At 44.3% G+C, this 27647-nt stretch overlaps 4 protein-coding genes across 18 annotated transcripts in view; 1 reads left to right on the top strand and 3 right to left on the bottom strand.

Annotated features, from left to right (window-relative positions):
• The window catches only part of LOC125428587 (zinc finger protein 883-like), a 1608225-nt gene that overhangs the window by 455327 nt on the left and 1125251 nt on the right, over window positions 1-27647 (top strand). The window lies entirely within an intron of this gene.
• The window catches only part of LOC125428534 (zinc finger protein 345-like), a 770962-nt gene that overhangs the window by 332387 nt on the left and 410928 nt on the right, over window positions 1-27647 (bottom strand). The window lies entirely within an intron of this gene.
• LOC125428670 (zinc finger protein 397-like) lies at window positions 1957-10235 on the bottom strand. Its single transcript, XM_048489170.1, has 6 exons — window positions 10003-10235; window positions 8026-8542; window positions 7751-7874; window positions 6691-6773; window positions 6360-6486; window positions 1957-4860 (listed from the first exon to the last, which is right to left on the bottom strand). Exons 2-6 carry the CDS (start codon window positions 8434-8436, stop codon window positions 3734-3736), a joined length of 1872 nt encoding a protein of 623 aa, XP_048345127.1. The 5' UTR covers window positions 8437-8542; window positions 10003-10235; the 3' UTR covers window positions 1957-3733.
• LOC125428881 (zinc finger protein 493-like) overlaps window positions 13708-27647 on the bottom strand; it is a 41954-nt gene continuing 28014 nt past the window's right edge. The window contains exon 6 of the mRNA XM_048489588.1: window positions 13708-14752. Within this exon, the coding sequence (XP_048345545.1) occupies window positions 14041-14752 (712 nt within the window). The 3' untranslated portion in view covers window positions 13708-14040. The remainder of the gene's footprint in view (window positions 14753-27647) is intronic.

Raw genomic sequence — 27647 nt, 5'->3', positions numbered from 1 at the left:
GAGGGTAGCATAAGGGCAGCCTCCTGATGATACACTGAAGTTATGGTGCCGCTAGCCTAAAAACTGCGCCCCCTGAAGGCCACAAATGGAAAACCACTAAAATACCCAAAAACGAACCCAGCATTTTGATGCCCCCCACAAGGTGATGCCCTGGGCAGCTGCCCACCTTGCCCAATGGGCATTACGCCAGTGCCCTAAATAATCCTCCCCTCATCCAGCCACCTTTCGTCCCTGCTTTGACTTGGTCCCCAACTCATTCCGACTCTCCTCCTCCTTCCACACGCCCTGCAAATGTTGATCATTTGAAGGTTTCTGCGATGAAGGGCAGGAGCTGGTTCCTCCCCCCCACCCCAGACAGGTGCAGTCAGGAAGGGGGACAGCAGCATCATATGGAGTACCCCCACCCAAGCTTTCTAATGGGGCAGCTCTCCTGGATTGGGGATGTCTCTGACATTGCCTCCTTTCCACTCACCCCACATCTCCCAGCCTGGAATCCCCCTCCCTGGGATCCCCCTTTACTCACCTGGAAGGAACTGCTGTTGCTGATGCAAGCGTGAGAATAACAAAAGCCACTTTCCCACGGTCAGACTCCACAGTCTCGCTGCTTCTCTAGGATTCCAGGCTCGCTCTAATTAACCCTTTCCCTCTTGTGTATCAGAAACCTTCAGTCTGACGAAGAATCCTGGACTACCCCGGAAGCTTGCAAACATCGTTCAGCTGTCGTGGAAATCAAAGACCCAGAAACACAAACCACATAAGTTTTCTTGGTGGGGGCGAGCTCAAGGACGTATATCATTTTGCAAGCTTCTGGGTACTCCAGGAGTCATCTCAGGCTGAGTTTCTGTAAAAGATTCAGGAAGAAATCAGTGCCGCTTTGAATCTGCACGCCTGCAGACCATGTTGCTTTCTTTGAATGGGGCTTAACATCCTGACCCCCCCAACCCCCCCCCCCACTTTTGACCCATCATGAACTTGCCCAGTCCCCTTTCCAAGCCTGACCGAGTACAAGAGAAGATGGAACGTTTTCTTGGATTGTACAAATCAATGAACAATCAACAATGAATTTAATAATTTTAAAAACCATGATCTGGACATTAAGGGCAATCTACATAAGAAATTATTGAGTTTTATATTAATAATTATATTAGATGTTAAAAAGTTGAACTAGAATGTAATGGTGCTGGAAAACTGGATAAATAGCAAACACATGCAAGGTTCACAATGATTATGTTTTAATGCAATAAAATTATTAACAAAGAAGCCTGACTGCTATTCTCTCAGCCTCTTTCAGTCTTGTGGCAGCAAGTTCCACAAGTGAACAATACATGAAGTGAAACAACATTTCCCCTCCTCGGTAATGTCACTACAACCCCCCTCACCGGCTGGTGGCTGGGGAACCTGGTAATCCAACCCTTAAACCTACGCTTTCTCTGGACTTCTCTTACCTCTTCACCTCTAACTCTTCCCCCATCCAGACCCTCTGCTCTTTCTTTCCACCACTCTGCAAAACTGAATCACCCCATATTGCAAAGAAGTGGGTGGATCGCCCTCCCGAGAGGAGAGGGAAACAGAGAATTCTCCTGGGGCGGTTCTCCTTTCCCCTGTTGAATAAGGCCCAGCCTCTGAGCTCCCTTACCCACCCCTGCAAAAACAAAGCCCATTTTGCCACAGGAGGCTGGAGTCCAGAGAAGAAGTGACCTCACCACCCTATTTATTTGCTGCTTCTCTAGGATTTCAGGCTCACTCTCCTGAACCATTCTGGTCACTGTATTGTCAAAGGCTTTCACGACCAGAATCACTGGGGCGTTGTGGGGTTTCCGGGTTTTATGGCCATGTTCCAGTAGCATTTTCTCCTGACGTTTCACCTGCATCTGTGGCTGGCCTCAGAAGGATCCTCTGAAGATGCCAGCCCACAGATTACAGAGTGAAGCTGTCAGAGGCGTCTCACTACTAAAATTCATGGCCATACAGCCCGGAAAACCACACAGCACCCCAGTTGCAGTAATATTAATCGTCACCATGGGGGCCACTGAATTGGTCCATCAAAGTCAGTATTGCCTGTTCTAAATGGCAGTGCCTCTCTCAGTCTCGGGTGGAAGCCTCATCTCACCTACTACCTGATTTTTTAAAAAACACTGAAAATGCCTGGGATTGAACCAGGGACGTTCTTCATACCAAACAGATGTGTACCACTGAGCCACAGACCCTGAGCGATACACAAGTTCTGCTTATTAATTAGAAATCTCGGCTCCATCCACATTTTCAGCAATTTTTCAGATTTATTGAATGGGCCAAATTTCACACCACACTACAGAAGCATTCTTCTAAAAGCAAGAAAATATTGATTTCCAGCAAAAAAAAACCCCCACAACCCTCCCCCGAAACAAAAAAAAACCATACACAGAGGCTGAAATTCTGGCTGAGATACATAAATTGGTTACAAGCTCTAAGCCTTCTTTCACAACAATAATTTTGAAACAGACTAACAAAACACAGCACTCGGGCACCAGTCCACTGGACAGGGGAATCTCCAAAAGAGAATTTTACCCTAATCACCTCCAAAAATTATGTACGAAGTCTGATTTAGAAGATTCACATCTCCCACACACAGTATTAGAAATAATAGTATTTATGAATCAGTTCTCTTCTTTCTGCCTGTTTAGCAGCATCCCAAAATCAGAAGTTCAGGTGCTATGTATATGTCAACATCATAACAGCCACTAGCCCAGAAGGAGAAAAGACCCAACAGTTTCTTCAAAACTGAAAAGGAGCATAAACAGTTATTTTGAAGAATTGTCCTCTCCCACTTTCCCAGGGCTATCCCATAAATGCAGTGTGCGCTTTTTCTTTCCTCAAAGACATTTCATCAATGCTCATGCCTCAATAAATAACATTGCTTGGAGTTCAGTTACATGTTCCAGTTCTTTATAGGCTAGATCAAATGCATTAACCATTTTTAAGATGGCTGTTATTCAGTGGTGTATGCTGCACATTGGAAGGAAATTGAAGTCGGCAAATGTGGCAGAATAATATCAGGAAGGTGATTCCACCTTTAGAAGATGAAAACCAAAAAAAAAAAAACCCCTTGCAAAAGAGATGTAATTTCAGATGTCATGAGGCTGGCAATAGATTTACTGAATTATTGGGCCAAATCAATATTCCATATATGTTATGGAACACCAAGTGCCAGACAAGAAACAGGATCAAGCCAAAGATATCTGTGTTGTTAGGAGTGAAAAAATAAGCGAGATCAAAACCTTGGTTTGTGGACAAAGACTGTCAGTGGTTTTAGATGCAGCCACTGCACTATTGACCCACGAGACTGTTTTGGAAGAGTCAAAAGACTCAACTTTCAAATTACAGCAGGCACAACCCCTCTCAGCATTAAATACATATACGTAGGAGTTTGATGCTTGGGAGAAAATTAGCCAAAAAATCACTTTGCTTCATAACCAGTCCATGAGTATGAGTTTGGGATTTCAGAAATACAGGCTACAGTTTTGGCGTTAGGAATAACATGGGCCATTTGGCAGGATTAAAAGGATAATCATAATTTTATATTAATTTCTAAAAGCTGGAAACATGGTTGGTCTGATCAGATTTAATTAATCTCTTGTTAAGGTGAAAGAGGCTTTTTAATTAATTCATATCTTTATTGTTATTACTTTATAAAGGTCTAGTGTGGTCACTGAGCCATTTTTAGGCAACACAGTTTCTATTACCAGCATTTGTTTCATGTTTGAACAATTATAATCTGCTCATTCAGATATATAGTGAAGTACTGGAAATTTTCTTCTTGAGTTGGTTCATTATTCAGGGGATTCTGGGAACAGGTAGAATTCTGGGAAATGGGGACAATTTCCGAACCAAGAGTAGGCGGATTCAGGTGGTTATTCATAGGATCTTTTTTCCAACTCCCTGAGTGTACCCTTTGATGTGAAATGAGATTTGTTTTCTTGTTAAAGCTCTTCCCACACTCCAAGCATTGGAACAACTTCTCCCCTGTGTGGATTCTTTGATGGGATGTCAGATTATGGCTCCAGCTGAAACTTTTCCCACACTGCAAGCATTTGAATGGCTTCTCCCCAGTGTGTGTCCTTTGGTGTGAAGTGAGGCTTGAACTCCGACTGAAGCTTTTCCCACACTCCAGGCATTTGTATGGTTTCTCTCCAGTGTGGATCCTTTGGTGAGAAGTCAGGTGTGCATTCTGGTGGAAGCTCTTTCCGCATTCTGAACAAGTATAAGGTTTCTCCCCCGTGTGGATTCTTTCATGGGAATTCAGATCTCTCCTCTGAGAAAAGCTCTTTCCACACTCAGAGCAACTATACGGTTTTTCTCCTGTGTGGATTCTTTGATGGGATGTCAGGTTATGACTCCAGCTGAAACTTTTTCCACACTGCAAGCATTTGAATGGCTTCTCCCCAGAGTGTGTTTTTAAATGGGAAGTCAGACATTCATTCTGAATGAAACTCTTTCCACACTGCAAGCATTTGAATGGTTTTTCTCCTGTGTGGACTCTTTGATGGGTAATTAGTTTTGCCCTCTGTCGGAAACTCTTCCCACACTCCAGGCATTTAAATGGTTTCTCCCCAGTGTGAATTTTCCAGTGAGCCTTGAGGCTAGACTTCCAGCTCAAACTTTTTCCACAGACGAGACATTTTCTCTTCCTTTTTCCTTTCTCCATTTTTTCTTCAATGGGGATTTCATAGACATCAACACCCTGAGAAGTTCCAGATTTATTCCTCCGGCGCCGCCCTTGGGCTTCAGTTTTTCTTTTTTGCTGTTCTGCTTCTTTGTATGGGTCTTTTCCCCAAGGAATTCCTCCTGGTCCGATCTCCTTTTCATTCTCCCATTCATTGCCTGATGGAATAAAGAAAGGGAGGGAAAAGTAACTAACTGCTTGAGACAAAAAAATTCACAACAGGGAACAAACTCCATCAAAGAGACTTGGAGGAGAGGCAGAGATCAACACCGTAACAGAGATTGCCAGTCAATGCCTAATTTCAAGTGAGTATTCTCCACTGGAAGCCCCGTTCCTGTTTTCCCAAGAGTTTGTGAAAAACAGTCTTTAAAGCTGGGGTGCCCCAAGGTTGGCAGCAGGTAGCTAGAAAGTCACCTGGCTTCCTTCCCCATGTGATAATGGATGTAATTCTTTTCTCATGGGATAGAGGTACCAGGGGAAGCCTAGTTTCCTAAAAAGCATGTGAGACCATAAAGTAAAGATCAAGGTGCACAGATGTTACATATAGCAGGCTGGTTACATATATCTTTCAAGCAGCATTGATTTGTTATCTTAAGCAGTTACATCGAATTGGTGACGCATCTAAATCACATAGGTAACATCCTCCTGACACCTTACTGGGACTCTGGAAACAGCACACATGTTAGTGACATTTACACACTGCATCTTTGATCTTTATTGATGGACTAACACTGGACTATATTTCAGAAGGTCAGTGACAGTTGGATTAAAAGTATTTACATGTTCAGTAGCATCTTTGTATCATGAATGCATTGAACTGTATAAGTTAAATAAGTGGTGATGGATGTTGTATTTATGATTGTACACTTTCCTTTAGCATAATTGTTCCTCAATGATATAATAGGAGGCTGGGTGAAACACGAATTTTTCGACAGTATTGCTAAATGTTTCACCCCCACTCTTTTGTTATCACCCTATGGAGTTGCCATAAGATGGCTGTGACATCTATAAAATTATACATGGGGTAGAAAATGTTGACAGAGAGAAGTTTTTCTCTCTTTCTCACAAAACTAGAACCAGGGGGCATTCATTGAAAATGCTGGGGGGAAGAATTAGGACTAATAAAAGGAAACACTTCTTCACAAAACGTGTGATTGGTGTTTGGAATAGGCTGCCACAGGAGATGGTGATGGCCACTAACCTGGATAGCTTTAAAAAGGGCTAGGACAGATTTATGGAGGAGAAGTCGATCTATGGCTACCAATGTTGATCCTCCTTGATCTGAGATTGCAAATGCCTTAGCAGACCAGGTGCTCAGGAGCAGCAGCAGCAGCAGGCCGTTGCTTTCACACCCTGCATGTGAGCTCCCAAAGGCACCCAGGGCCACCGCGAGCAAAGCAAGAACGCCGACCAGATAGACCCCTGGTCTCGATCCCAGGCTACGTGTTCCATGTCCCTGTGACGGACAGCACCTTTGACTGTCCCTCTCAAAGGGGGTTACAGGACCCTCTCAAAGGGGGTTACAGAAGCAGGTGAGAACAGTAATCTGCAAGGTACTGAAACACCGCAAAGGGGGGTGGGGCAGAGCTTATTTCTTCCTTTTTTCAGCTTTTGCCATTTGCTTTTGATTTCAACTCACAGAGAAAAAGAACCTTACCCAGAGACGCCATCAGCCCATAATTCTCCTCCATGACTTCCTTGTGAAGCCTTCTTTGGTCCTGATCCAGCAGAGCCCGCTCCTCCTTGGTGAAGTACACGGCCACATCCTCAAAGGTCACTGGCCCCTGAAAGAAGGAGCATTTGGCCTTCACAGGTAACACTCCTTCCACCCCCCCCCCCCCGAGCTCGATTTGAGAGCAGAGTCGAGGAAAGGTGACTGGTTAAAGAACTGAGGCTTTTTTGAGAAGCATCTCTAGAACCTTCCAAGCAGTTCCTTTGGCTCCAGGGGGAGATGAAGTAAGAAACTGCTTTCAGATACCCTCTCTTACCTGACCTGGATGCGAGGAGATGCTTTCCATTCCATCATGAGAAAAAGAGGATCTAACAGATACTGAGGGAAACGATCTATCACCTGTGAAGGACATGAACATGATAAGAAGATCTTTTCACAGACAGCTGAGATTTCAATATATTGTGTGCCGGTGCGGAGTGAAAATGACACACGGGCTGTGAATTATGCCCAAGTTCTGATTTGGATGGATCATAGAACTGCTGTTATGTTGAAACAAAATTTTCATGGTGTCCCATCTTAATGTATGGACATTCCATTGCTCAAGGAAGCAATATAGGTCACCCTTCCCCCATGGAATTGGGTATAGGAAACTATCAACAAGCAGGGGACTTTGAAGAGTCAAGCGTGTATTTTCTTTCTGTATCCCCCCTTCCCATATGAAGCAGGAGGGGAAAAAAGAAATACAAGAAGAAGAGCTTGGATTTACACCCTGCTTTCCTCAACCATGAGAAGTCTCAAAGTAGCTTACAAACTCCCTCCCTTCCTCTCCTCGCAACAGACACCTTGTGAGGTAGGTGGAGCTGTGAGAATTCAGGAAAACTGTGACTAGCCCAAGGTCACCCAGAAGACTTCATGCACAGGAGCAGGGAAACAAACTTGGTTCTCCAGATTAGAATCTGATGCTCACATGGATGAGTGGGGATTTGAATCCGGTTCTCCAGATTAGAGTCCACTGCTCTTAACCATTATACCACATTTCCTCCCAAATGATGTGCCTTTCGACCCTCAGCTGAAAGGTAGCCCAATATGCAAGACCCTAGAGTATTTTTACTTTACGTGAAACTTATGGTGGGAATTTTAACTTCCTGTTTCCTTCACTTTGGGGGCATCAGTGAAATGTGTAAACTCCCCGCTAGAAATAAAGATCTTGTAGCTGAAAGTGGTCAATTGCAGAAATATTCCGGTATTAAGGGTGAGGCGGGAAACAAGGGTTTCAGCAATGCAAAAGGACCAGGGGAGATTAAAGAGGAACAGATGGATTCCAGGTATATACAAAAGGAAGGGATTGAGTTAAAATTCCCTCCATCAATTCTTACCCAACAATGTATTTCCTGAGTCTCGCTCCCACTCAATCCCCTTCTGCAGCAGATTCTGTCTGGCAACCACCGGATCATTCTCTGCCTCTGTGAAGCCACTGACCTTTCCCCATGGATCCACCACCTGAAAAAGAAGTGGGTATCCCAGCAGAGAAAACAAAGAGGAATTAGAAGAGGAACAGGGTAGGCACAGTAATTGGGGTGGGAGGTTAAGATATGTCAGACTTTGAGAATTTCAAGAGTACTCTGCCACAATCTTCATCAGTCAATCTCACCTGCTGGTACCGGTTCTTGTCCTGTGCCTGGCTCAAGAGGAAGCCTTCTGCCAGGGCCACCGCCTGGGAACTGCTCTCTGGCTCACATTCCCTGACCCAGCTCTGCATCTCTGTGGGCAAGACAGCCAGGAACTGCTCCAGGATCACCAGGTCCAGCATCTCCTTCTTGCTGTGCCTTTCTGGCTTCAGCCATTGCTGGCAAAGGTGGTGGAGTCGGCTGCAGACCTCTCGGGGGTCCTCAGCCTCCTGGTAGCAGAACTGCCTGAATTTCTGGCGCTGCACATCTGAACTGGTGGAGTCTTCAAGTAGGATTTTTTGCACAGGGCCTTCCCAGAATGCCCCTCTACTCCCAGCATGAAGGACAAGGCGATTTTTCCACAATTCAGAGCTGGAGGAGTCCCTCCCTTCCATTTTCTGTCCCTGCTCCACAGGACTCCCAAATGAGCCAGAAGATTATCTTCTGCCAAGTTCTTGCGCCCGTCAAAAATGACGCCTCAACAGGTCGAATTCTGACCTTCTGCAAAGACCAACACACATGTTGTTCGATGTGCAACCTACCATATTTTAAAGACCATGATAAATTTCCCTTTTTGTAAACCCTTTCTTTCCATTGTTTACACATTGCTGAATACATACATTATAAATGTCAAGTCCTTATGACTGAATACTGTATAAAATTAGCATGCTTTGTTCAAATCATATAAATATATATTTTTTAAAAATCCCATCAAAAAGTATCTTCTCTTGTTAAATGAGGGCAGATTCCAGCAAAACATTTTGGTTTTCCATGTATAAATGTGGCTGTCATAATGGATATTCACAAGTATGGGTATATTTATTTACCCCAAATACAGGTATATTTATTAATTTAATTTACATTTTTATCCCACCCTGTGCCCGAAGATCTCAGAGCAGGTTAGGATAAAAGAAATAAAATCCAATAACCTAGGATAAAAGTAATATACATTTTTGTCCCCCTGCACCCGAAGATCTCAGGGCAGGTTACAACATAGGATAAAAGTAATAAAATGCAATAACCTAAAAACATTGGTACTTTCAATACCAATAAAACCTATTCCAAATTCATAAAACCCATTAAAAGCTATTAAAAATCATAAAACCTCTTAAAATCCATAAAACCTATCAAAATTTATAAAACCATTAAAATTGAAGCTCTATTGAACCATGCACAGGTGTCAAACTCGCGGCCCTCCAGATGTTCATGAACTACAATTCCCATCAGCCCTTGCCAGAATAGCCAATGCTCATGTTTGGAGGGACTGATGGGAATTGTAGTTCATGAACATCTGGAGGGCCACGAGTTTGACACCCCAGCGTTAGCTGGCCTCTCTTTCTTCACCCTTCCCTGCTGCTTATTGATCTTGTTAAATTATGGATTATGGGAACAACATTGCCATTGACATTGTTCCCTCGAGCATGGTACAATATTTCAAGGCGCCAGGTTTATTATTTTGTTGCTTTATTGCTTATTGTATGCAGATGTATTTTTTATTGATATGTGTATTATTATAGAAATCCAAGAAATAAATAAGCAGAGAAAGAAAGAAATGTTCCTCCCAGTAGGGATGGCAGATGAATTCCACCACCCATGGGAGAATCCACTGACAGTTCCTTGGTATCACGCGGGGTGGGGGTTAGACCAAACCTTCACTCATGGGGAGGGGGGCAATGCCCTATTCTTGAGACTTGTATCTCTCTCCTCCCACCCAAATTCTCTTTCCCTGTGAAGCTGCTTCATCCTGTCTCTTTCCCATATGACATTTGCAGAGGAGCTGGTCTTTATGGAACCGTCTCCCTGCCCTACCGATGGGTCAATTGCACAGGACCTTTGCAATGGGGCATATGGGGCAGGGCCTGTGCATGGGAGGGGCGGGGGGCTCTCTATTTTGCTCCACCCCCTCCACCCCCAATTTGCAGTTTGCACCGCCTCATCCCTCCAATGCACCGGGGACTCACCAGAAGCCAAACATGGGCCGGATCCTGTTCATGCAAGGAATAAACAAAGGCCTCTTTCCCCGCAGAGAGAGGCGGGGCAGAGAGCGGGTCGTCGCCCCCTTTCTCCATTCACAAATCCTCTGTCCTTTCGGTCTGTCTAGGAAACCGAACTCGCTTCGCTTTTTAACCCTTAAGGCGTTTTCGTTCACACCGCAACGGTCGATCCGGATTGGAGTCAGTCATCAAGCGCCGCTTCCACGCGCGTGGAGCGGGGCTCCCTCTTCTTGCATAAAGCCCCGTTGGCTTTGATTGTACGCAGGGTTGGCAACCTCCAGGTGGGGCCTGGAGATCTCTGCGTTTCCAGCAGATTACAGAGATCCGTTCCCCTGGAGAAAAAGGCGGCTTTGGAGGGTGGGTCAATGGCGTTAAACCCACTACCCTCTCCAGCCTCCACACCCAGATTTCCAGGGATTTCCCAACCGGGACTTGGCAACCCATGCACCAGAACTTCTGGTTCAGAAGCAGAAACACGTTGACTCTGATTTCCCCCACTTGGAAACTACCCTAATGCAACAGACCTGTTGGATTCCTGCCTGTCACACACTGGTGGAATAAATTGGTAGCAGCTGTTGAGCAAAAAGCAAGATTGTGGACCATTAAAAGTTCCAGAAATAAAACTTTATTGTTCACCACCAAGAGAAACAGGGCTAGTGCCCACTAGGAGTTTCTCTGTGGAACTCTGCCAAAAGCAAGTCTTTTATGCACTAAAACAAACAAGAATCAGGCTATCTCAATTCCAAATAAGGTTACATACTGCCATATCCTAAGGACGTGTCCAGTTTTTCTTGCAAGTTTTGCAGTCCTTTACTACGTGTTTGCAGACTTGATTGCCCCACTGAGAACTTATGGATTCCTTAGCAAGCAAATGTTATAGAAGCTAAAGTCTTAATATATTCATTTAAATATGATCCACACAGCCTTTGCCCTCTCACCCCTTGGCTCTGCAACCACAATAATTTGTATCACCTATTCACAGCTTCATGCACAGCTATTTGGCTTCTATACCTGATATTTAAAGGTATACTGCACTGGAATGTGAAAGTTCCATTCAGGAAATGAGGTGGAGAACAAGAAAGGCCATCCAGAACTTTATTTGGCAGCACTGAGAAGGGAGATGTTCCTGTAATTCAGTCACACCGAACTTCAGTTCTATTGAGTTTGAGAAGGTGATAAAACAATGACTTATAAAACAGGAGAATTTTTGGCACTTTGCAGAGGGTTGGTCAAGATGACCCTGGTGGTCCCTTCCAAGTTCAAGTTTCTGTTATTCTCAGTTAGACAATAGGACAACACTAAATGGAGTGACCCCCTTAAAAATGTTGTAAGCAAATATTTATTCTTGGACACTCCCCCCCCCCTCCCCGGGGACTGCATATCTAGAACAAACCTAGTAGTCAATGCTGGCATGCTTCCTTTCTCCTCCAGAGGTGTTCAGCGACACAAGAGCATGAACAGATGTATCAAATGGATGGAAGCCAACAGATGATCACAAATACAGCAAAACACACAAAGGCGTTGTTGTTTTTTTGCACCATATTTATTTCAGTATGTTCTCCTCAAATCATCATCAGGTCAGAAGTCTGAGAAACACCTGGACCAGATGTGCTATACTGGCCACAAAGACTTTTGTGACTTCCTCCACAAGGACTTACCCAGACAGGCACTACATAACACATCAGGGGTTTCAATATTAGGAAGTGGCTCTCTGATATCCTCCTTCTCCCTGGACCAGTAAGTACAGGAAATGTAAGGAACCTGACTGGACTCATTAGCATCTATCTCTTACTAGCTCCCAGGCAAATTTCAGAAATGCTGAAAATGACCCATCCTATTAGTATCAGGGGACACAATTTTTTTCCTTGTTAGGATTCCAGTCAGATCTTTTTCCAGTTCCACAGATTTGGGGAGACTTGCTCTCTGGATGGTATTATTTTTTGAAAAGAACCAAAAGGAATTGGGTACTCTAATTTTCCATGAAGAAAAGTTCCAGAGGACAGTTATATTGATCTGCACAACAGCAGCTGGATTTTAATCCAGTAGTACCTCAGAAATCAACAAGATGATTTTGGGAGTGTGCGTTTTCAATAATCAGGGCTTCCTTCATCTGATCCCTTGGTGGTCTCTTAGGTGCTACTGGGCTCCAATCTAGCTGTTGTAATTTGCAAGTATTTGAAGAAAAACTTCATGATCACAAAAGGGAGTGGGGAGTCCAATAGAGAACATTGCTTCCCCTTGCCACTGACCTCTTTAAATTTAAAAGTTCAATCAAATCTGGACCAACCGAAGGCTGAACAAATGTGCAACATTCCCATTTTTAATCACTGCAGAGAAACGTCTATGTACAGACTTGCATCACAAGATCTGAAGATATCACAATCCACTATTATACAAAGTTCAGGAATCCAGCTTTTACTTCAAGGTTGGTTTAATTCAAACAACCAAAATACACAGAACCATTCAGCATTCCTGTAAAGATATTCTGATTATTCCTGTTTAAAAAAATTACAACTGTATCTTATGATTCCAATCCTTCTTTTCACTCCCCACCCCACAAAAAAAGTTTCACGCCATTCTCATTTACATTCCAGGAATGTCCATCTCCAAAAATTTTACCCTCATAAGAACAAGCCTGCTGGATCAGACCAGAGTCCATCTAGTCTAGCTCTCTGCTACTCGCAGTGGCCCACCAGGTGCCTTTGGGAGCTCACATGCAGGATGTGAAAGCAATGGCTTCTGCGGCTGTTGCTCCTGAGCACCTGGTCTGTTAAGGCATTTGCAATCTCAGATCAAAGAGGATCAAGATTGGTAGCCATAGATCGACTTCTCCTCCATAAATCTATCCAAGCCCCTTTTAAAGCTATCCAGGTTAGTGGCCATCACCACCTCCTGTGGCAGCATATTCCAAACACCAATTACACGTTGCGTGAAGAAGTGTTTCCTTTTATTAGTCCTAATTCTTTCCCCCACCATTTTCAATGTAAGCCCGTCAACATTTTCTACCCCATGCATAATTTTATAGACTTCAATCATATCCCCCCTCAGACGTCTCCTCTCCAAACTAAAGAGTCCCAAATGCTGCAGCCTCTCTTCATAAGGAAGGTGCTCCAATCCCTCAATCATCCTTGTTGCCCTTCTCTGCACTTTTTCTCTCTCTTCAATATCCTTTTTGAGATGTGGCAACCAGAGCTGAACACAGCACTCCCAAGTGCGGTCGCACCACTGCTTTATAAAAGGGCATGACAATCTTTGCAGTTTTACTATCAACTCCTTTTCCAATTACCCCCAGCATAGAGTTTAGTTATGGGCAAGCAACCATTTTATGTCTGAACAACTATAAATTCCTCATTTAGAAAAACAGGAAAGAACTGAAAACTTTTGGCTTGATTAGATCCTTGGTTCATAGGATTCTGTGAATAGACATCATTCTGAGAAATTGGATAACTTCTTTACTGAGAGGAAAAGAACCCAAATGAAGACTCATTGAGTCCTTCTTCCAACATGCGGAGTTCATTCTTTGATGTGAATTGAGATTCCCTTTAGCACTAAAGCTTTTCCTATCAGCAGAGTAGAGTGGAGCTACCCTTGAGTAGACAAGGAGGTCTAGTAGTCCATCTGCATACACTCAGTCTCCCACCTTCTTAGGAATAAGAAACACTTCACACGAGATGTTCTTTCCACAGGAAGGCTTTACTTGATAGTTGCAGCATAACACAATACAACACTATGCAAAGTTCTAGCTACACAAGACTAAGACAACTAAGATCCCAAAGATGAAGCTAAGATAAGCTAAGATCCATACAGAGTTCTATACACAGGTTTATAATGTTCAGGCAAGGTACTTTGCCCAGCAACAGTCTTCCCATAGGAATAGAGTCACAGTCTAATGCACCAATTATGTTAAAGGTCAACTGTCACAAATTACTCCAGATTTTCAGTCTCCGTCCTCGGTTGCTGACTCAGCTATCTGCTGCCTAGGAGATGAACTCTATTTTTTACATATCAAAACATTTCCCACAGCCTGACCTTGGAAATGATTTCTAAGGTGTGAATATGTTGATGTACCTTAAGGCGTGAACTCTGGCAGAAACTCTTCCCACACTCCAGGCATTTGTATGGTTTCTCCCCTGTGTGGATTTTTTCATGTGACATGAGATTTATCCTGTGGCTGAAATTTTTTCCACATCCTGAACATTTAAATGGTTTCTCCCCTGTGTGGATTCTTTGATGGGACTTCAAGCCTGAGCTGTGACAAAAACTTTTCCCACATTCCAAGCATTTATATGGTTTCTCCCCAGTGTGGATTCTTACATGTGCAGTAAGGTTTATCTTTTGACTAAAGCCTTTCCCACACTCCGAGCATTTATATGGTTTTTCCCCTGTGTGGATTCTTTGGTGATTGATTAGTGTTGCCTGTGCCAAAAAACTTTTCCCACACTCCAAGCATTTAAATGGTTTCTCTCCACTGTGAATTCTTTGGTGTGAGTTGAGAACTCGATTCCGTGAGAAGCTTTTCCCACACTCTGAGCATTTATATGGTTTCTCCCCTGTGTGGGTTCTGTGATGTGAAGTAAGATCTCTGCTCCGATAGAAGCTCTTCCCACACTCTAAGCATTTGTAGGGTTTCTCCCCTATGTGTATTCTTTGATGGAAATTAAGATATTTACTCCGAGAAAAGCTCTTCCCACACTCGCAGCATTTAAATGGCTTCTCAAATGACAGTTCATGATGATCACTCTTATTTTCTCCCTCGCAGTCTGTTGGAATAAAATTTGGGGAAATGGTAAGAAGAGAAGCCTAAGATTAGAGAACTAATTTCAACAATTCTTTCTTTATTCACATAAAAATAGTTCATAAAGCACAGTGGCTTTCCCAATCTACTCATTCTGCACAGAAATTGAGTCAACTGCATTACAGGTGAGGATGTAAACTATTTGCCTGTCTCTTGGAGGCTAACTGATGGTCAACAAAAATGGTCTATAGTAAAAATACTTATACTACAACACTGTAAAGATAAAAGCTCACATTTGATAATGGACTGAGAACTCTATCAGTATTTTTGTCTTTCTGTATATTCTTCTTAATTTTCCCCTGCTCATTTTTGAAAGAAATAAAAAGAGGGGGAAAAATGAATAACCACTTGCATGGCTGTAGGCCATTTGGAATTTTGACATAGCACAATGGGCGCAGCAACAAAATGGCTTCCAGCCAGCCACAAAATGACTACCATCGTTTAATTTCAATAACACAGTGTAGATCCATATGCTGAGCTGGCAGCTGCTGCCAATTTTTTTTTAAACCTGCACAGACAATCAAACTTTCAATGGCTAATCAGAAACCTCGCTAGAAAAAAAATCCTATCAGGCTGCACCTATTTCCCGAAAACACTTAGTGGGCACCAGAAAAGGTGTTGGCAGGCACCATACTGGGGACTCCTGTCATAGGTTGATTGTACGCTGGTGCTCTGCCCTGCACTGGAGGGAGATTCTTTTCAGGGCAGAGCTTCTGTTACGAACGTCATTCCCCCCTCTCACACTCACTGTGCAACAGATCCCATAATCTCTGCTGTTTGTGAGAGTCCCTTTCACCTGCTTCACAGGAAGATAAAACAAATGGCTGTCTGCTAGTCTTTGCTTTGGCCTTTTTTGCTTTCACCTCACCTCCCACACACTATTTTTGCCTTCCCTGATGATTGGGAGAACTTTTAACCATCCACGACAGCAGCAGCAGGAAATGTGTGTGTGTGCGTACATGGGTGCATGTGTGTGGGGGTGGGTGGGGTGGCGGAATATCAGTTCTATGAAATGGTTCCCTTCTTCAGCAAAGTATGGTCTAGGACAGGGGTAGGGAACCTGTGGCTCTCCAGATGTTCAGGAACTACAATTCCCATCAGCCTCTGTCAGCATGGCCAATTGGCCAGGCTGGTAGGGGGTGATGGGAATTGTAGTTCCTGAACATCTGGAGAGCCGCAGGTTCCCTACCCCTGGTCTAGGAAATTGCTTTGCCTTTTTCACTGGGGAGGATTTTTTTTTTGAACGGGGCTACAATAACAATATAACAGCAATATTGACATAACAGCAATTTAAAAGGCTTTAACAAAGCCAGTAATCTTGGAGCTATCAGGTGTGATGGGATGTGTCCCTTTAAAAATGAGTTGATGGGTGGAGTTAAGAGAACCAGAAAAAGAAGTTAAAACTGAGACCTGGGAGAGTTCAGCAGGCAAACCGCACACCAGGCAGTAGGGTGGCTCCTTGCATGTAAACAGAGAAACATGAGGAGATCCCACTAAAACCCCACTGTGAAGCAAAGAGCCCCAAGGAAAGCATTTCTTGCATAATAGGCCATAAACTCTGCTGATGGCCATTCACGGACTGCCAGGATGATGATATTTATTTATTATTACGGCCTTTTGGCCAGCCAATAGTTTAAAATCAGAGTACATGTGAATACATAGCACTCCACTTATACAAAAATATAATATAAATTAAAATCCATTATAAAATCTATTAATAAATAACATTAGCTTCAGGCATTATTACAGTCCTCATCACACAGTGCGGCTCTTTGTTTTAATAATAAGGCGAACTACGCTTTGTTGTGTACCAGTATGCAAATTTAGTTACCTTTCTGTGAGATGGTAAGAAACACGATCTTTCTAATAATATTCTACAGAATTGTGAACCGAGTTATCTATGAATGGATATACATGACGAAGTTAACAATGGTTGATCAACAGCTTTCACCTTCATGTAACTTAGTAATGCAGTAAGATATGTGACATTGAGTCTACTTCCCGAGCTATCAACACAGGTTCCTTCCTAAAATTTGAATGTTTTGAATCGTCCCATCAGGATTAGCTGATGGGAAGGCATCGGGTTTGAAGCTCCTAGAAAAGCCCATCGCTTTTTTGTTGATGTTATTACGGATAGATAAGGTGCAGCTGAAATACTCATCCATGATTTTAGTGGTTTATATAGGACAGAAGCCGGGAAAATCTGGTTTGCAACTCAACGTCAGTAAGACGCTATGGACCATACCTATTGCTCTGCTACTCTAATCTCCAAAAGTTGCATTGATCAAGACCACACTGGGTCTGAGTTTTGATGTAATCTTCTTTTCTAGCTATCCAGGGTAGGGGTGTTGCTGCCAATAATGAAGGCATTAATCCCTTGGGACAGAAAGCACTTTAAGCCAGTATTTGATGGTTAATTTTAAAAAGATGGTCTCGACTTTGGCCATCCCTCGTTTTGTCTAATACCACATTATTGTACATTTCTGCATTAAACAAGTATCTCTGGTGAAAATCGATAGGACTCTCTCCAAAGGCAATAAAAATCTTGAAATCATTGCCAACGGAGCACCATAGGTCAATTGGGCTAAGGCTTTGGCCTCAAACAGTCTAACTGCACTTGGGATGAACTGCTTCCTGTGAGCTAAAAAAACCTCAAGATTGCTCTGTGAACTTTCTTTGAGCCGATTGAATAACTGATTGTACATGGGCTGTGGGCTTCCCATTGCATTGGTACACCAATTCCTAGATATTTGAACATTTTGTTTGCTCTCTATCTGTTGCCCTTTCAGCTGCCATTTAGATCTCTTGAGTTTAGTGTTGAAGTGCACTATCTCTAGGTCTTGGTATAATTGATGTTTAACAGTTCTTCTGTGCACTTTTGGTCAAAAATCCTCAGTGCTCTCTTCAGTCCCACCCTTGTAAGAGATAATACCACTGCATCATCTGCATACATAAGAATGGCTATTCTTTTATTGGGGGTAAGGGAAGGTGCGTGGGTATCTGCCCCTTGAAATGACTGCCAGGATGAAGTAGTGAAAAGAAATTGGGTTGTTGCTGTGAGAATAAATGAGAAGAGGGGAAAATGATGGCCACTCTCAGCTCTTTAGAAGGGCAGGATTAAAAAATGTTACAGTCCTGGATCCACAACAGTCCCCCACAAAAAAATATATATGTACAGAGATGGTTACTGTTTGTGTGCGTTTCAAGGCACTATTGCTTTAAAATTTTCTTGAGTTGAAATTCCAATTTAGGGACATTTTCGCTGTACACATCATTTTCCAAGATGGCAGATATGCTTATTTCAATATTTAAAATACATGTTGGATTATCATCTTGATGTCAAACTATATGTTTTTGGGTAAATAGATATTATTAGTTTAGGATGCAGTGTCAGCAATATGCAGATGATACCCAGCTCTACCTTGCTTTCTTTTCCACCCAAATCCAAGGATGTTGTTAATGTTTTGAACCCATAACAGGTGGTATGAAGGCAAACAAGCAGAAACTTTGCTTGACAAAACAGAGGTTCTCTGATTGTTGTGAGTTTTCCGGGCTGTGTGGCCGTGGTCTGGTAGATCTTGTTCCTAACATTTCGCCTGCATCTGTGGCTGACATCTTCAGAGGTATCACAGAGAGAAGTTTGTTATACACTGTGTCCAGTTATACACAGTGTATAACAGACTTCTCCCTGTGGTACACCTCTGTGGATCTTCATCTACTGTACCAGGTTACATTGTTGTTTTGTTTCCTGGCCCCATAGAAATGGGTTTTCATCACCACATGGAAGAGAAAGCCTTACCCAGAAAGGCCATGATCCGTGAGTTCTCCTCCATGACTTCCCTGTGAAGCGTCCTTTGTTCTGGATTCAGCAGTGCCCATTCCTCCTGTGTGAAATAGACAGCTACGTCCTCCAAGGTGACCTGATCCTGAAAGGAGGAGGAAACATTTTACCATCTCGGATAATGCAATCTTATCTTCCAGGCTCAGGCTCAAAGTATAGCCTGAAGGAGGTAGCTGACAGTTTATAAAATGATGCATGGGTTGGAGAAAGTGGATTCCTTTTTCTCTCCATTATACTAGGATATGGGCCGCCCAGTGAAGATGATGGGCAAAAGAAAATACTTATTTACTCAACATGTAATTAAACTGTGGAATTCACTGCCAGGGGATGTAGTGATGTCCGTGAGGGTAAATGGATTTGAAAGGGCGTTAGACTGATTCACGGAGGATCAGTTCATCAGTAGCTACTAGGTTGACTCAAGGGAACTTCCACATTCAGAGGAAGTAGCAAGAGGCAAAATCAGGGGAAGGCCTCAGCCTCTATGCCCTGTTGTTGGCCCTTCAGAGGAACTGATTGGCTACTGTGCAAGACAGTATGCTGGATTAGATGGACCATTGGTCTGATAAAGAGAATGACAGTTTGGATTTAAACCCCTCCTCTCTCCTATAAGGAGTCTCAAAACAGCTTACAAGCTCCTTTTTCTTCCTCCCCACAACAGATACCTTGTGAGGTAGGTGGGGCTGAGAGAAGTTCAGAGAAAACTGTGACTAGCCCAAGGTCACCCAGCAGACTTCATGTGGAGGAGCAAGGAAACAAATCCAGTCCACCAGATAAGAGTCCACTGCTCATGTGGAAGAGTGATGAATCAAACCCAGTTCTCCACAATAGAGTCCACTGTTCTTATCCACTACACCATGCTAGCTCTTCTCATGTTCTTAACAGAGGAAGCTCTTGGCCTTTGGATAAATTGTTCAGGCACTATATAAGACAAGATGCTGTTCTCAATAGAGCCAGTGTGGTGTAGTGGTTAAGAGCAGGCGAACTCTGATCTGAAGAATCAAATTGATTCTCCTCTCCTTTACATAAGCAGTGGAGTCTTATGTGGTGAACTGGATTTGTTTTCCCGTTACTGTGGGGTGACTTTGGGCTAGTCACAGTTGTCTCCGAATTCTCTCAACCCCACCTACCTCACAAGGTGTCTGCTGTGGGGAGAGGAAGGGAAAGGAGTTTGTGAGCCACCTTGAGTCTCCTTACATGACAGAAAGAGGGCTATAAATCCAAACTCCTGGGGTATAAATCAGAACTCCTTCTTCTTCTGATCCGGCAGGGCTATTCTTGAGTTTTCTTGCAGATTCAAACCTTTATGAATGGCATTTACAGTCTTGCTCTGATTCTATTTTTATCTTATTTAAAAAACAAGCTGTAATCCTCCCTCAGTCTATATAGGGAAGAGCATCTTATAAAACAGTGGTTCTCAACCTGGGGGTCACGACCCCTTTGGGGGTCGAATGACCCTTTCACAGGGGTCGCCTAAAACCACCAGTCTTTTTATATTTTATATATACCAATTTTATGGTTGGGGGTCACCACAACGTGAGGAACTGTATTAAAGGGTTGGGGCATTAGGAAGGTTGAGAACCACTGTTATAAAACAAAACAAACAAAAATTACTCCCTGTCTTTCTGCCAATCAGGAACACCAAGACAGCTGACAAAGGAAACGACAGGTTGTTCCCCAGAAACCTGCTGGGGACAGACATGCCCTTGCTTGCTTCCCTCATGCACCTTCCATACCTGATCAGGTTGCGCAAAAATTGTTTCCTGCCTCTCACAAGGAAGATGTGTCTTAGTTTGCGTCACCAGTTCCATGCCATCACCTGCAAGAGAATCAGAGGAGACAGAAATTATTTTCTCCTCCTATAGTTTTAATACACAGTTTGGATGCTGAGTATGCTGAGCCTGCCATGGGGAGGGTGGCATACAAAATTAACAAATAAATACAAATGAATAGACTCTGGTTTTCCAAAGGCACACAAAAAATCACCCCACGTAGACTCTCCATTATACGTCGCGAAGCTGACTTGGATTTATTCCTTTAATATATTTCTCTGTAACTTTTGACTAACAACATTAAAAATAAAAAAGAAGGAAAGTTGTCATTATACTTTGCTTCTCTCTCGAAGTGACATGTAGTCACAATCCCTTCCCCTGCCCACAACAGGCACCTTGTGAGGTAGGTGGGGCTGATAGAATTCCAAAGAACTGTGTCCAGCCCAAGGTCCCCCAGCAGGCTTCATGTGGAGGAGTAGGGAATCGAACCCAGTTCTCCAGATCAGAGCCCACTGCTCTTACCCCCTAACACCATGCTGGTTCGCTAAGCTCTGGGGTGGGTTTTTTCCAAACAAGATGAGTGTCTTCTTCCCAGAAGGCTGGAATCTATGCCCTTCAATAATCAAACTGCACATCTGCCAGCATCCAGTGTCAGAAGTTGGCAGGATGGGGTCTTAAGTTCTGGACATGGAAAATTAGATTGTTTTTCTTCCTTCAGTTTATTACTTTTGTAACATCTGCTCGAGGAAGGGTCTCAATATAATTTCAAACATCATTTCTTTTTCTAATTTCAAACATCACAGAATGACTCATGATTGACTGTAATCCACACCTTAAGATAATCTTTGCGAGATGTTATACCGGATGCATCCAACTAACCTTCCAAGAATCTTCCTTCAACTTAAGGAGAAGAAGAGTTTGAATTTATACCTGCCTTTCTCTCCTGTATGGAGTCTCAAGGCAGCCTATGAATTCCTTCCCTTCCTCTCCACATAACAAACACCTTGTGAAGTAGGTGGGGCTGAGAGAGTTCAGAGAGAACTGTGACTAGCCCAAGGTCACTCAGCAGGCTTCATGTGCAGGAGCGGGAAGACAAATCCAGTTCACCAGATAAGAGTTCACCACTCATGTGGAGGAGTGGGAAGTCAAACCCAGTTCTCCAGATTAGATTAGCCTGGGACCTCTCCCCAGTCCACCTGCTCTTAACCACTACACCACGCTTTCCCTCCAGTGGAAGAGCCACAACTTGATGAAAGTCTGAAAGGCTGGAGAAAGTCTTCCAATTTGTACTGTCGAAGACTTTCATGGACAGAACTAACTGGCTGTTGCAGGTTTTCTGGGCTGTATGGCTGTGATCTGGCCGTTCTTGCTCCTTACATTTCACCCATGTCTATGGCTGGCACCTTCAGAGACATGTCACAGTGAGGTGTTTCTTACCATGACATGCCTCTGAAGATGCCAGCCATAGATGTGGGGGAAGCATTAGGAGCAAAAACTACCAGATCACAGCCACACAGCCAAAAAAACCCACAACAGACAGCTTCCAACTTGGCTCATGGAAGTAGAAAAATAGAGGGAAAATCCATCCCTGTGAAAGTTGTAGAATTTTAAAAGCACATAGATCTTATCAGATTGGGATAATTAATTGACACTAGGCTCAGTTTGGCCTTCCCACATTAAGGAAAGAGAATTGGGACCAAAAGATTAATGGAATGGAGCTTGGAGAATAAACACCCACCAAACCTGATAGGCAGGACAGATGACTTCTGTAATGCAAAAGTGGGCAGGATACACTTACTTTTGGTGCCTCAATTAAATTGTACCCGTAGAATCAATCCCGTAAGCACCTTAGAGACCAACAAAGGGTTAACGTCTTCTGTGCTGGACACCAATGGTCCAACTTCAACATGGTTATTTTCTGAGATCAAGTTATAGATTCTACTCCAAACAGAAGGGATTGTGGTCCTACAATTAAGTTTTTAACCATTGAATTCTGGAACATTCCTCGACTTGGCCAGAGGCTGGGGGTGAGGGTTGTCCCTCCCCCAACAAAGAACAATAACAAACACATAAGGGATGTAAAAGGGGAACACACACATTTCAGACCTGCGTTCAAGAGGGAAAATTGGCTGGAATGCCTTGCCATTCATCCTTACCCATTGCTGTAGCTCCTGAATCACCCTTTGACAAGATCTCCTGAAACAGCAGCTTCTGTCCGGGGTGTGATGGCGCCTCCTCTCCCTTTTCCGGTGCCTCCAGCACCTGAAAGAGAAGTGGAGGGGTCCCAGGCAGGGACCTGCGAGATAGGGGAATTGAAAACAAAATAGGGCAGTGCCTCTAGCCTTGAGAACAATAGCATTATTTTCATAGAACATTTTTGCTCACAGCATCCACTTCTTAGAACCCCTCTCACCTGCTGGTCTTCATTCTGGTCCTCTGCTTGGCTCAGGAGGAAGCCTTCTGCCAGGGCCACAGCCTGGGAACTGGACTCCGCCCCACATTCCCTGATCCAGTTCCCCATCTCCGGGGGCAGGACAGCCAGGAACTGCTCCAGGATCACCAGGTCCAGCATCTCCTTCTTGCTGTGCCTTTCTGGCTTCAGCCATTGCTGGCAAAGGTGGTGGAGTCGGCTACAGACCTCTCGGGGCCCCAGAGCATCCTCATAGCAGACGTGCATGGAACACCAGCGCCAGATACTGTAATCAGCGGTTTCTTCACCCAGATATGTCTGCATGGCTCTTCCCCAGAATTCCCTTCTGCCCAGAAAACAGCATGAGGGCCTTTTCTTGATTAGAAGCCAGCTGAGTCTCACTCTTCCACCTTGAATCTGAAATAGTGCAAGCCGGCAACCATTGAGCTGATATTGGGTTCCACTGACTTCTTTCTCAGTCCAAAAATGGCTCCAGAGGGCATGGTTCCTGCCCAAGCAAGACATTGGTCTGGACCTACGCTATTGAGGCAGGAAAGTGTTTCATTATCACGGGGTTGACTCTGGGTTGGGGAATACCTGGGGATTTCATAGAATCACAGAGTTGGAAGAGACCACAAGGCCCATCCAGTCCGACCCCCTGCTATGCAGGAACACACAATCAACGTGCTACATTTTTAACTCCTTATATTCATAAATATTTATACCCTGCCTCATACCAAAGTCTCTAGGTAGCTAATTTGGAGATTGGCAGCTGAAAAGGGAAAGGTTTGGGCGGGGTATAAAGTGATAGAGTCCACCCCCAAAGCATCCATTTTCTATAGCAGAATGGCTCTGTGGCTTCCCTTTCTTGGACAGGCAGCTGCTTGCCAAGATCCAAGGAGAAAAGTTCAGGATAACATTTTAATGAAGGTAACAGTGTTAACTTAGAACGGTTCGGGAAGGCGCATTACAAAGGGGAGTAAACCGCGTTATGATCTGTTTGCTGTGTGTTCTCCTGCTGCCATGGCTTTGTATTTCTACTCCTGCAACGCACTCATCTGCCTTTGTATAGGGTTGCCAGCTCCAGGTGGTGGCTGGAGATCTCCAGCTCTTACAACTGATCTCCAGGGAACAGAGATCAATTCCTCAAGGGAAAATGACTGCTTTGGAGGGTGGGCACTAGGCATTATATCTAGCAGAGGTAGCTCACATCTTCAAACCTCACCTTTCCAAGGCTCCACCCCCCAGATCCCCAGGTATTTCCCAACCCACAGTTGGCAACCCGAATTGCTGAACATGTCATGCCTAAATTTATATTTCATTTCTGATTACTGTAATCTTTTACAGTGGCGTAGGAGGTTAAGAGCTCATGTATCTAATCTGGAGGAACCGGGTTTGATTCCCCGCTCTGCTGCCTGAGCTGTGGAGGCTTATTTGGGGAATTCAGATTAGCCTGTACACTCCCACACACGCCAGCTGGGTGACCTTGGGCTAGTCACAGCTTCTCGGAGCTCTCTCAGCCCCACCTACCTCACAGGGTGTTTGTTGTGAGGGGGGAAGGGCAAGGAGATTGTAAGCCCCTTTGAGTCTCCTGCAGGAGAGAAAAAGGGGTTATAAATCCAAACTCTTCTTCTTCTTCTTTTTCCTATCACGTTGCTTACATCAGTCTCATCCCATGGATCGCCTTGATTTAACTTGCCATCTGCCTTGAGTTTCAGTGAGACTCTACTGCTAATTTCTCCAGATTCTCCAAAATCAACCCCCTTGAATTTCCCCCCAATTGCAGCGATCTTTGCAGAGGGGGGAAGCAGTGGTTTCTGCATGAAGAAACTGCAGAGGTATCAGTTGTATTGACGTCCCTCCTGCTTTAATGCTGGGCTTCTTCTGGGGGGGGGGGGGCTTCCCACCCCTCCTCCAATATGGCCCTTGCCTCTTTCCACCAACCACTCTGTGCCCAAAGGCGCAAGAGACTCACCACCACCTGAAGGGGCTGAGGATCCCACCCTCACTTTGGAAAATCAAAGGCCCCCTTCCCACACTAGGAGGAGGGTGGAGGACAGGAAGTGACTCCTCCTCCCCCATTCATTCACAAAAACTCCTTGGCCTGTCTAGGAGTCCGCAGTCATTTCGCTTTAACCCTTAGATTGGTGTCTCTCCAGAAAGCCAAACAGCAGCAGGCTCTCCCTCAGCTTTGTAGCCCGACCCAAAGCATTTACACTGCAGCTCAGACTCCAGATTCAATAATCCGGAGTAACTTTCCAAAACTCATCCCCAGCAACTGTGTGACAGGCAGAAATATGGCAGCTACATCTTTCTTTCCCCTGTTCAAAGATGTCATGCTGTATCTGCCCTGTTGGATTTCTGCTCATCATGCCCATCTAAACAGGCTGAGATTCCAGCTAGAATAAATGGACGTCATTCTTTTCTACCAACTCTGCAATCAGAGTATATTATTTAACATGTTCACCACTAACACTAGAGGTGATTTTAGGTTTCCTGGAGAGCGGCAAACATTCCAAGTAAGTAAATAAAATAATTTGATACCTCAATGTCCTTTATCAGCAGAGTAGAGCGGAGCTGCCCATAGATCTAGTAGTCCAACTGCATGCACTCAGCAGTCTCCCACCTTCTTGGAATAAGACACTTCACACGAGTTGTTCTACTTCTTTCCACAGGAAGGCTTTCCTTGGTAGTTGCAGCACGACACTATACAAACACTATGCAAAGTTCTTAAGCTATACAGGACTAAGATAAGTAGGAAGCCTAAAGCTACATACAGAGTCCTATACACTGCCTTTACACTGTTCAAGCTAGCACTTTGCCCAGCAACAGTCCTCCATAGGAACAGAGTCACAGTCTCTTGCACCAATCACATTAAAGGTCGACTATCACAAGTTGCTCCGGCTCTGTTGCTGATCCAGCTATCTGCGACCTAGAAGATGAACCCTCTTTTTTTACATACCATAACACTTTCCCCTCCCTTGTTATCTCACAGTCAGGGCTAACAATGGTGGCTAATAACTCAAACTCCTTTCCCTTCCTCTCCCCACAACAGATACCTTGTGAGATAGGTAAGGCTGAGAGAGTTGGTAGAGAAATTTGACTAGCCCATGATCACCCCAGCAGGCTTCATGTGTAGGAGTGGGGGGAAATCCAGTTCTCCAGATTAGAGCCCACTGCTCTTAACCATTACACCATGACTTAAATTTTGCCTAAAAGACACAGGAATGTTATGGGGGGGGGGGGGGGCTCTTAATTTTTGTACACATATGCAGAATTCTAGCCCCCAGCTGGGATCTGGTGAGTGCCAAATGCATTTGGGTGAGGTTTGGTGGGTCATGCCACGCAGGAAAATGGGGAGGGTGAAAGGCCCAGACCACGAGAGATGTCCCGGATAGAAAAGGAACAGCAAAGCCAAGTCAGGCACTATATGGGAAGGGCTGGGCAAGAGAAAAGAGAAGCCCTGCCCCACCTCTCCTCTCCAAAGGTGCCTTGCTCAGTTAGAGACCCCCTTTCATCACTTCTGCAAAAAACTCCTCTAGCTGGAAAGGATTTAAAGCATTCCAGTGATTTTTGTAGAATTGCTTTGGCTTAAGACAAAAGGGGCAGTTTGGAGGGGGAGGGAGAATTTGGGGGCACCTGAGGCAGAAAGGAGGACAGCACTGGGAGATGAGCTGTGGCTCAGTGGTAGAAGAATCTCTGTTTGCCATGCCAAAGGTCCCAGGTCCAGTTAAAAAGGGCCAGGAAGCAGGTGATATGGAGAGCAGATACCAGTTTGAGTTGGGTAGATTTCTGGAGGTTTGGAAGCAGTGTCTGGGGAGAGCAGAGTTTGAAGAGGGGATGAGCCCCAGAGGCCACCCTCCAACGCTGCCATTTCTGCCAGGGGAGCTGATCCCGGTAGTCTTGAAAGTAACGGTAATTCTGCAGAAACTCCAGATCATACCTGGAGGTTGGCAACCTGGTTTCTCTTCAGGGTTTTCCTGTTATGGAGGCAGGAAAGTATTTTCACAACCAAAAGCGTGCGACTCCTGTTAACAACCATGGCTTGTCCTAGTAGAAAAAAAGGGTTGATATACTTTGGATTGTGAAGAATCCAAAGTATATCAATTTTTCTGCCTACATGAAGTAGTAATTTGAACTTAGTAGCAGGGAGTGACTTTGCAGGAAATCAAAAACCCATCCTCTGGTGCCACTGGGAACTTGGCAAATCTCGGCAGAAGAGCAAATGGCTCTCTTGCCCAACTTGGGCTGCCTCAGATTAAAAATGGAAGAGCCAGAACCAGTTGGCCCTAAAGCAGGAAGGAATGTACATGTCTTCCAGGTTGGGAAAAGATAAGTAGCTATGCAAAAAATTATGTCTGAAGACATTGCAAGTTCAGAAGTGCAACACCAGCAAGTTCAGGCACTTCTGCTACCAGAAGGCCGAGGGGCCCCGAGGGGTCTGCAGCTGACTCCACCATCTCCAAAGAGACTCGAGGTGACTTAGAAACTCCTTCCTCTCCCCGCAACAGACACTTTGGCCCCTTCCGCACACGCAAAATAATGCGTTTTCAAACCACTTTCACAACTGTTTGCAAGTGGATTTTGCCATTCCGCACAGCTTCAAAGAGTATTGAAAGCAGTTTGAAAGTGCATTATTCTGTATGTGCGGAATGAGCTTCTGTGAGGTAGGCGGGGCTGAAAGCACTGGAGGGATTCAACTAATTTAACAACAGGTTCTAGTAATGGGATTCAAACAATTTAACAACTGGTTGTTTACAAGCACTATTTAACAACAGGTTCTGCTGAAGTGGTGCG

The sequence above is a fragment of the Sphaerodactylus townsendi genome, linkage group LG03, assembly GCF_021028975.2.
Source record: "Sphaerodactylus townsendi isolate TG3544 linkage group LG03, MPM_Stown_v2.3, whole genome shotgun sequence".
Lineage (NCBI taxonomy): Eukaryota > Metazoa > Chordata > Lepidosauria > Squamata > Sphaerodactylidae > Sphaerodactylus > Sphaerodactylus townsendi.
The sequence above is the reverse complement of the archived record's forward strand: the minus strand, read 5'-3'. Positions and strand labels throughout refer to the sequence as shown.

What these genes read in the sequence shown, in the direction of transcription:
- LOC125428670 (XM_048489170.1), bottom strand. Translation starts at nt 8,436, where the DNA reads ATGGAAGGGAGGGACTCCTCCAGCTCTGAATTGTGGAAAAATCGCCTT. An exon ending in ACAAGAACCGGTACCAGCAG is followed by an intron (nt 7,875 to 8,025) that starts GTGAGATTGACT and finishes CTTCTTTTTCAG; the next exon opens with GTGGTGGATCCATGGGGAAA. An exon ending in TGGGCTGATGGCGTCTCTGG is followed by an intron (nt 4,861 to 6,359) that starts GTAAGGTTCTTT and finishes TTATTCCATCAG; the next exon opens with GCAATGAATGGGAGAATGAA.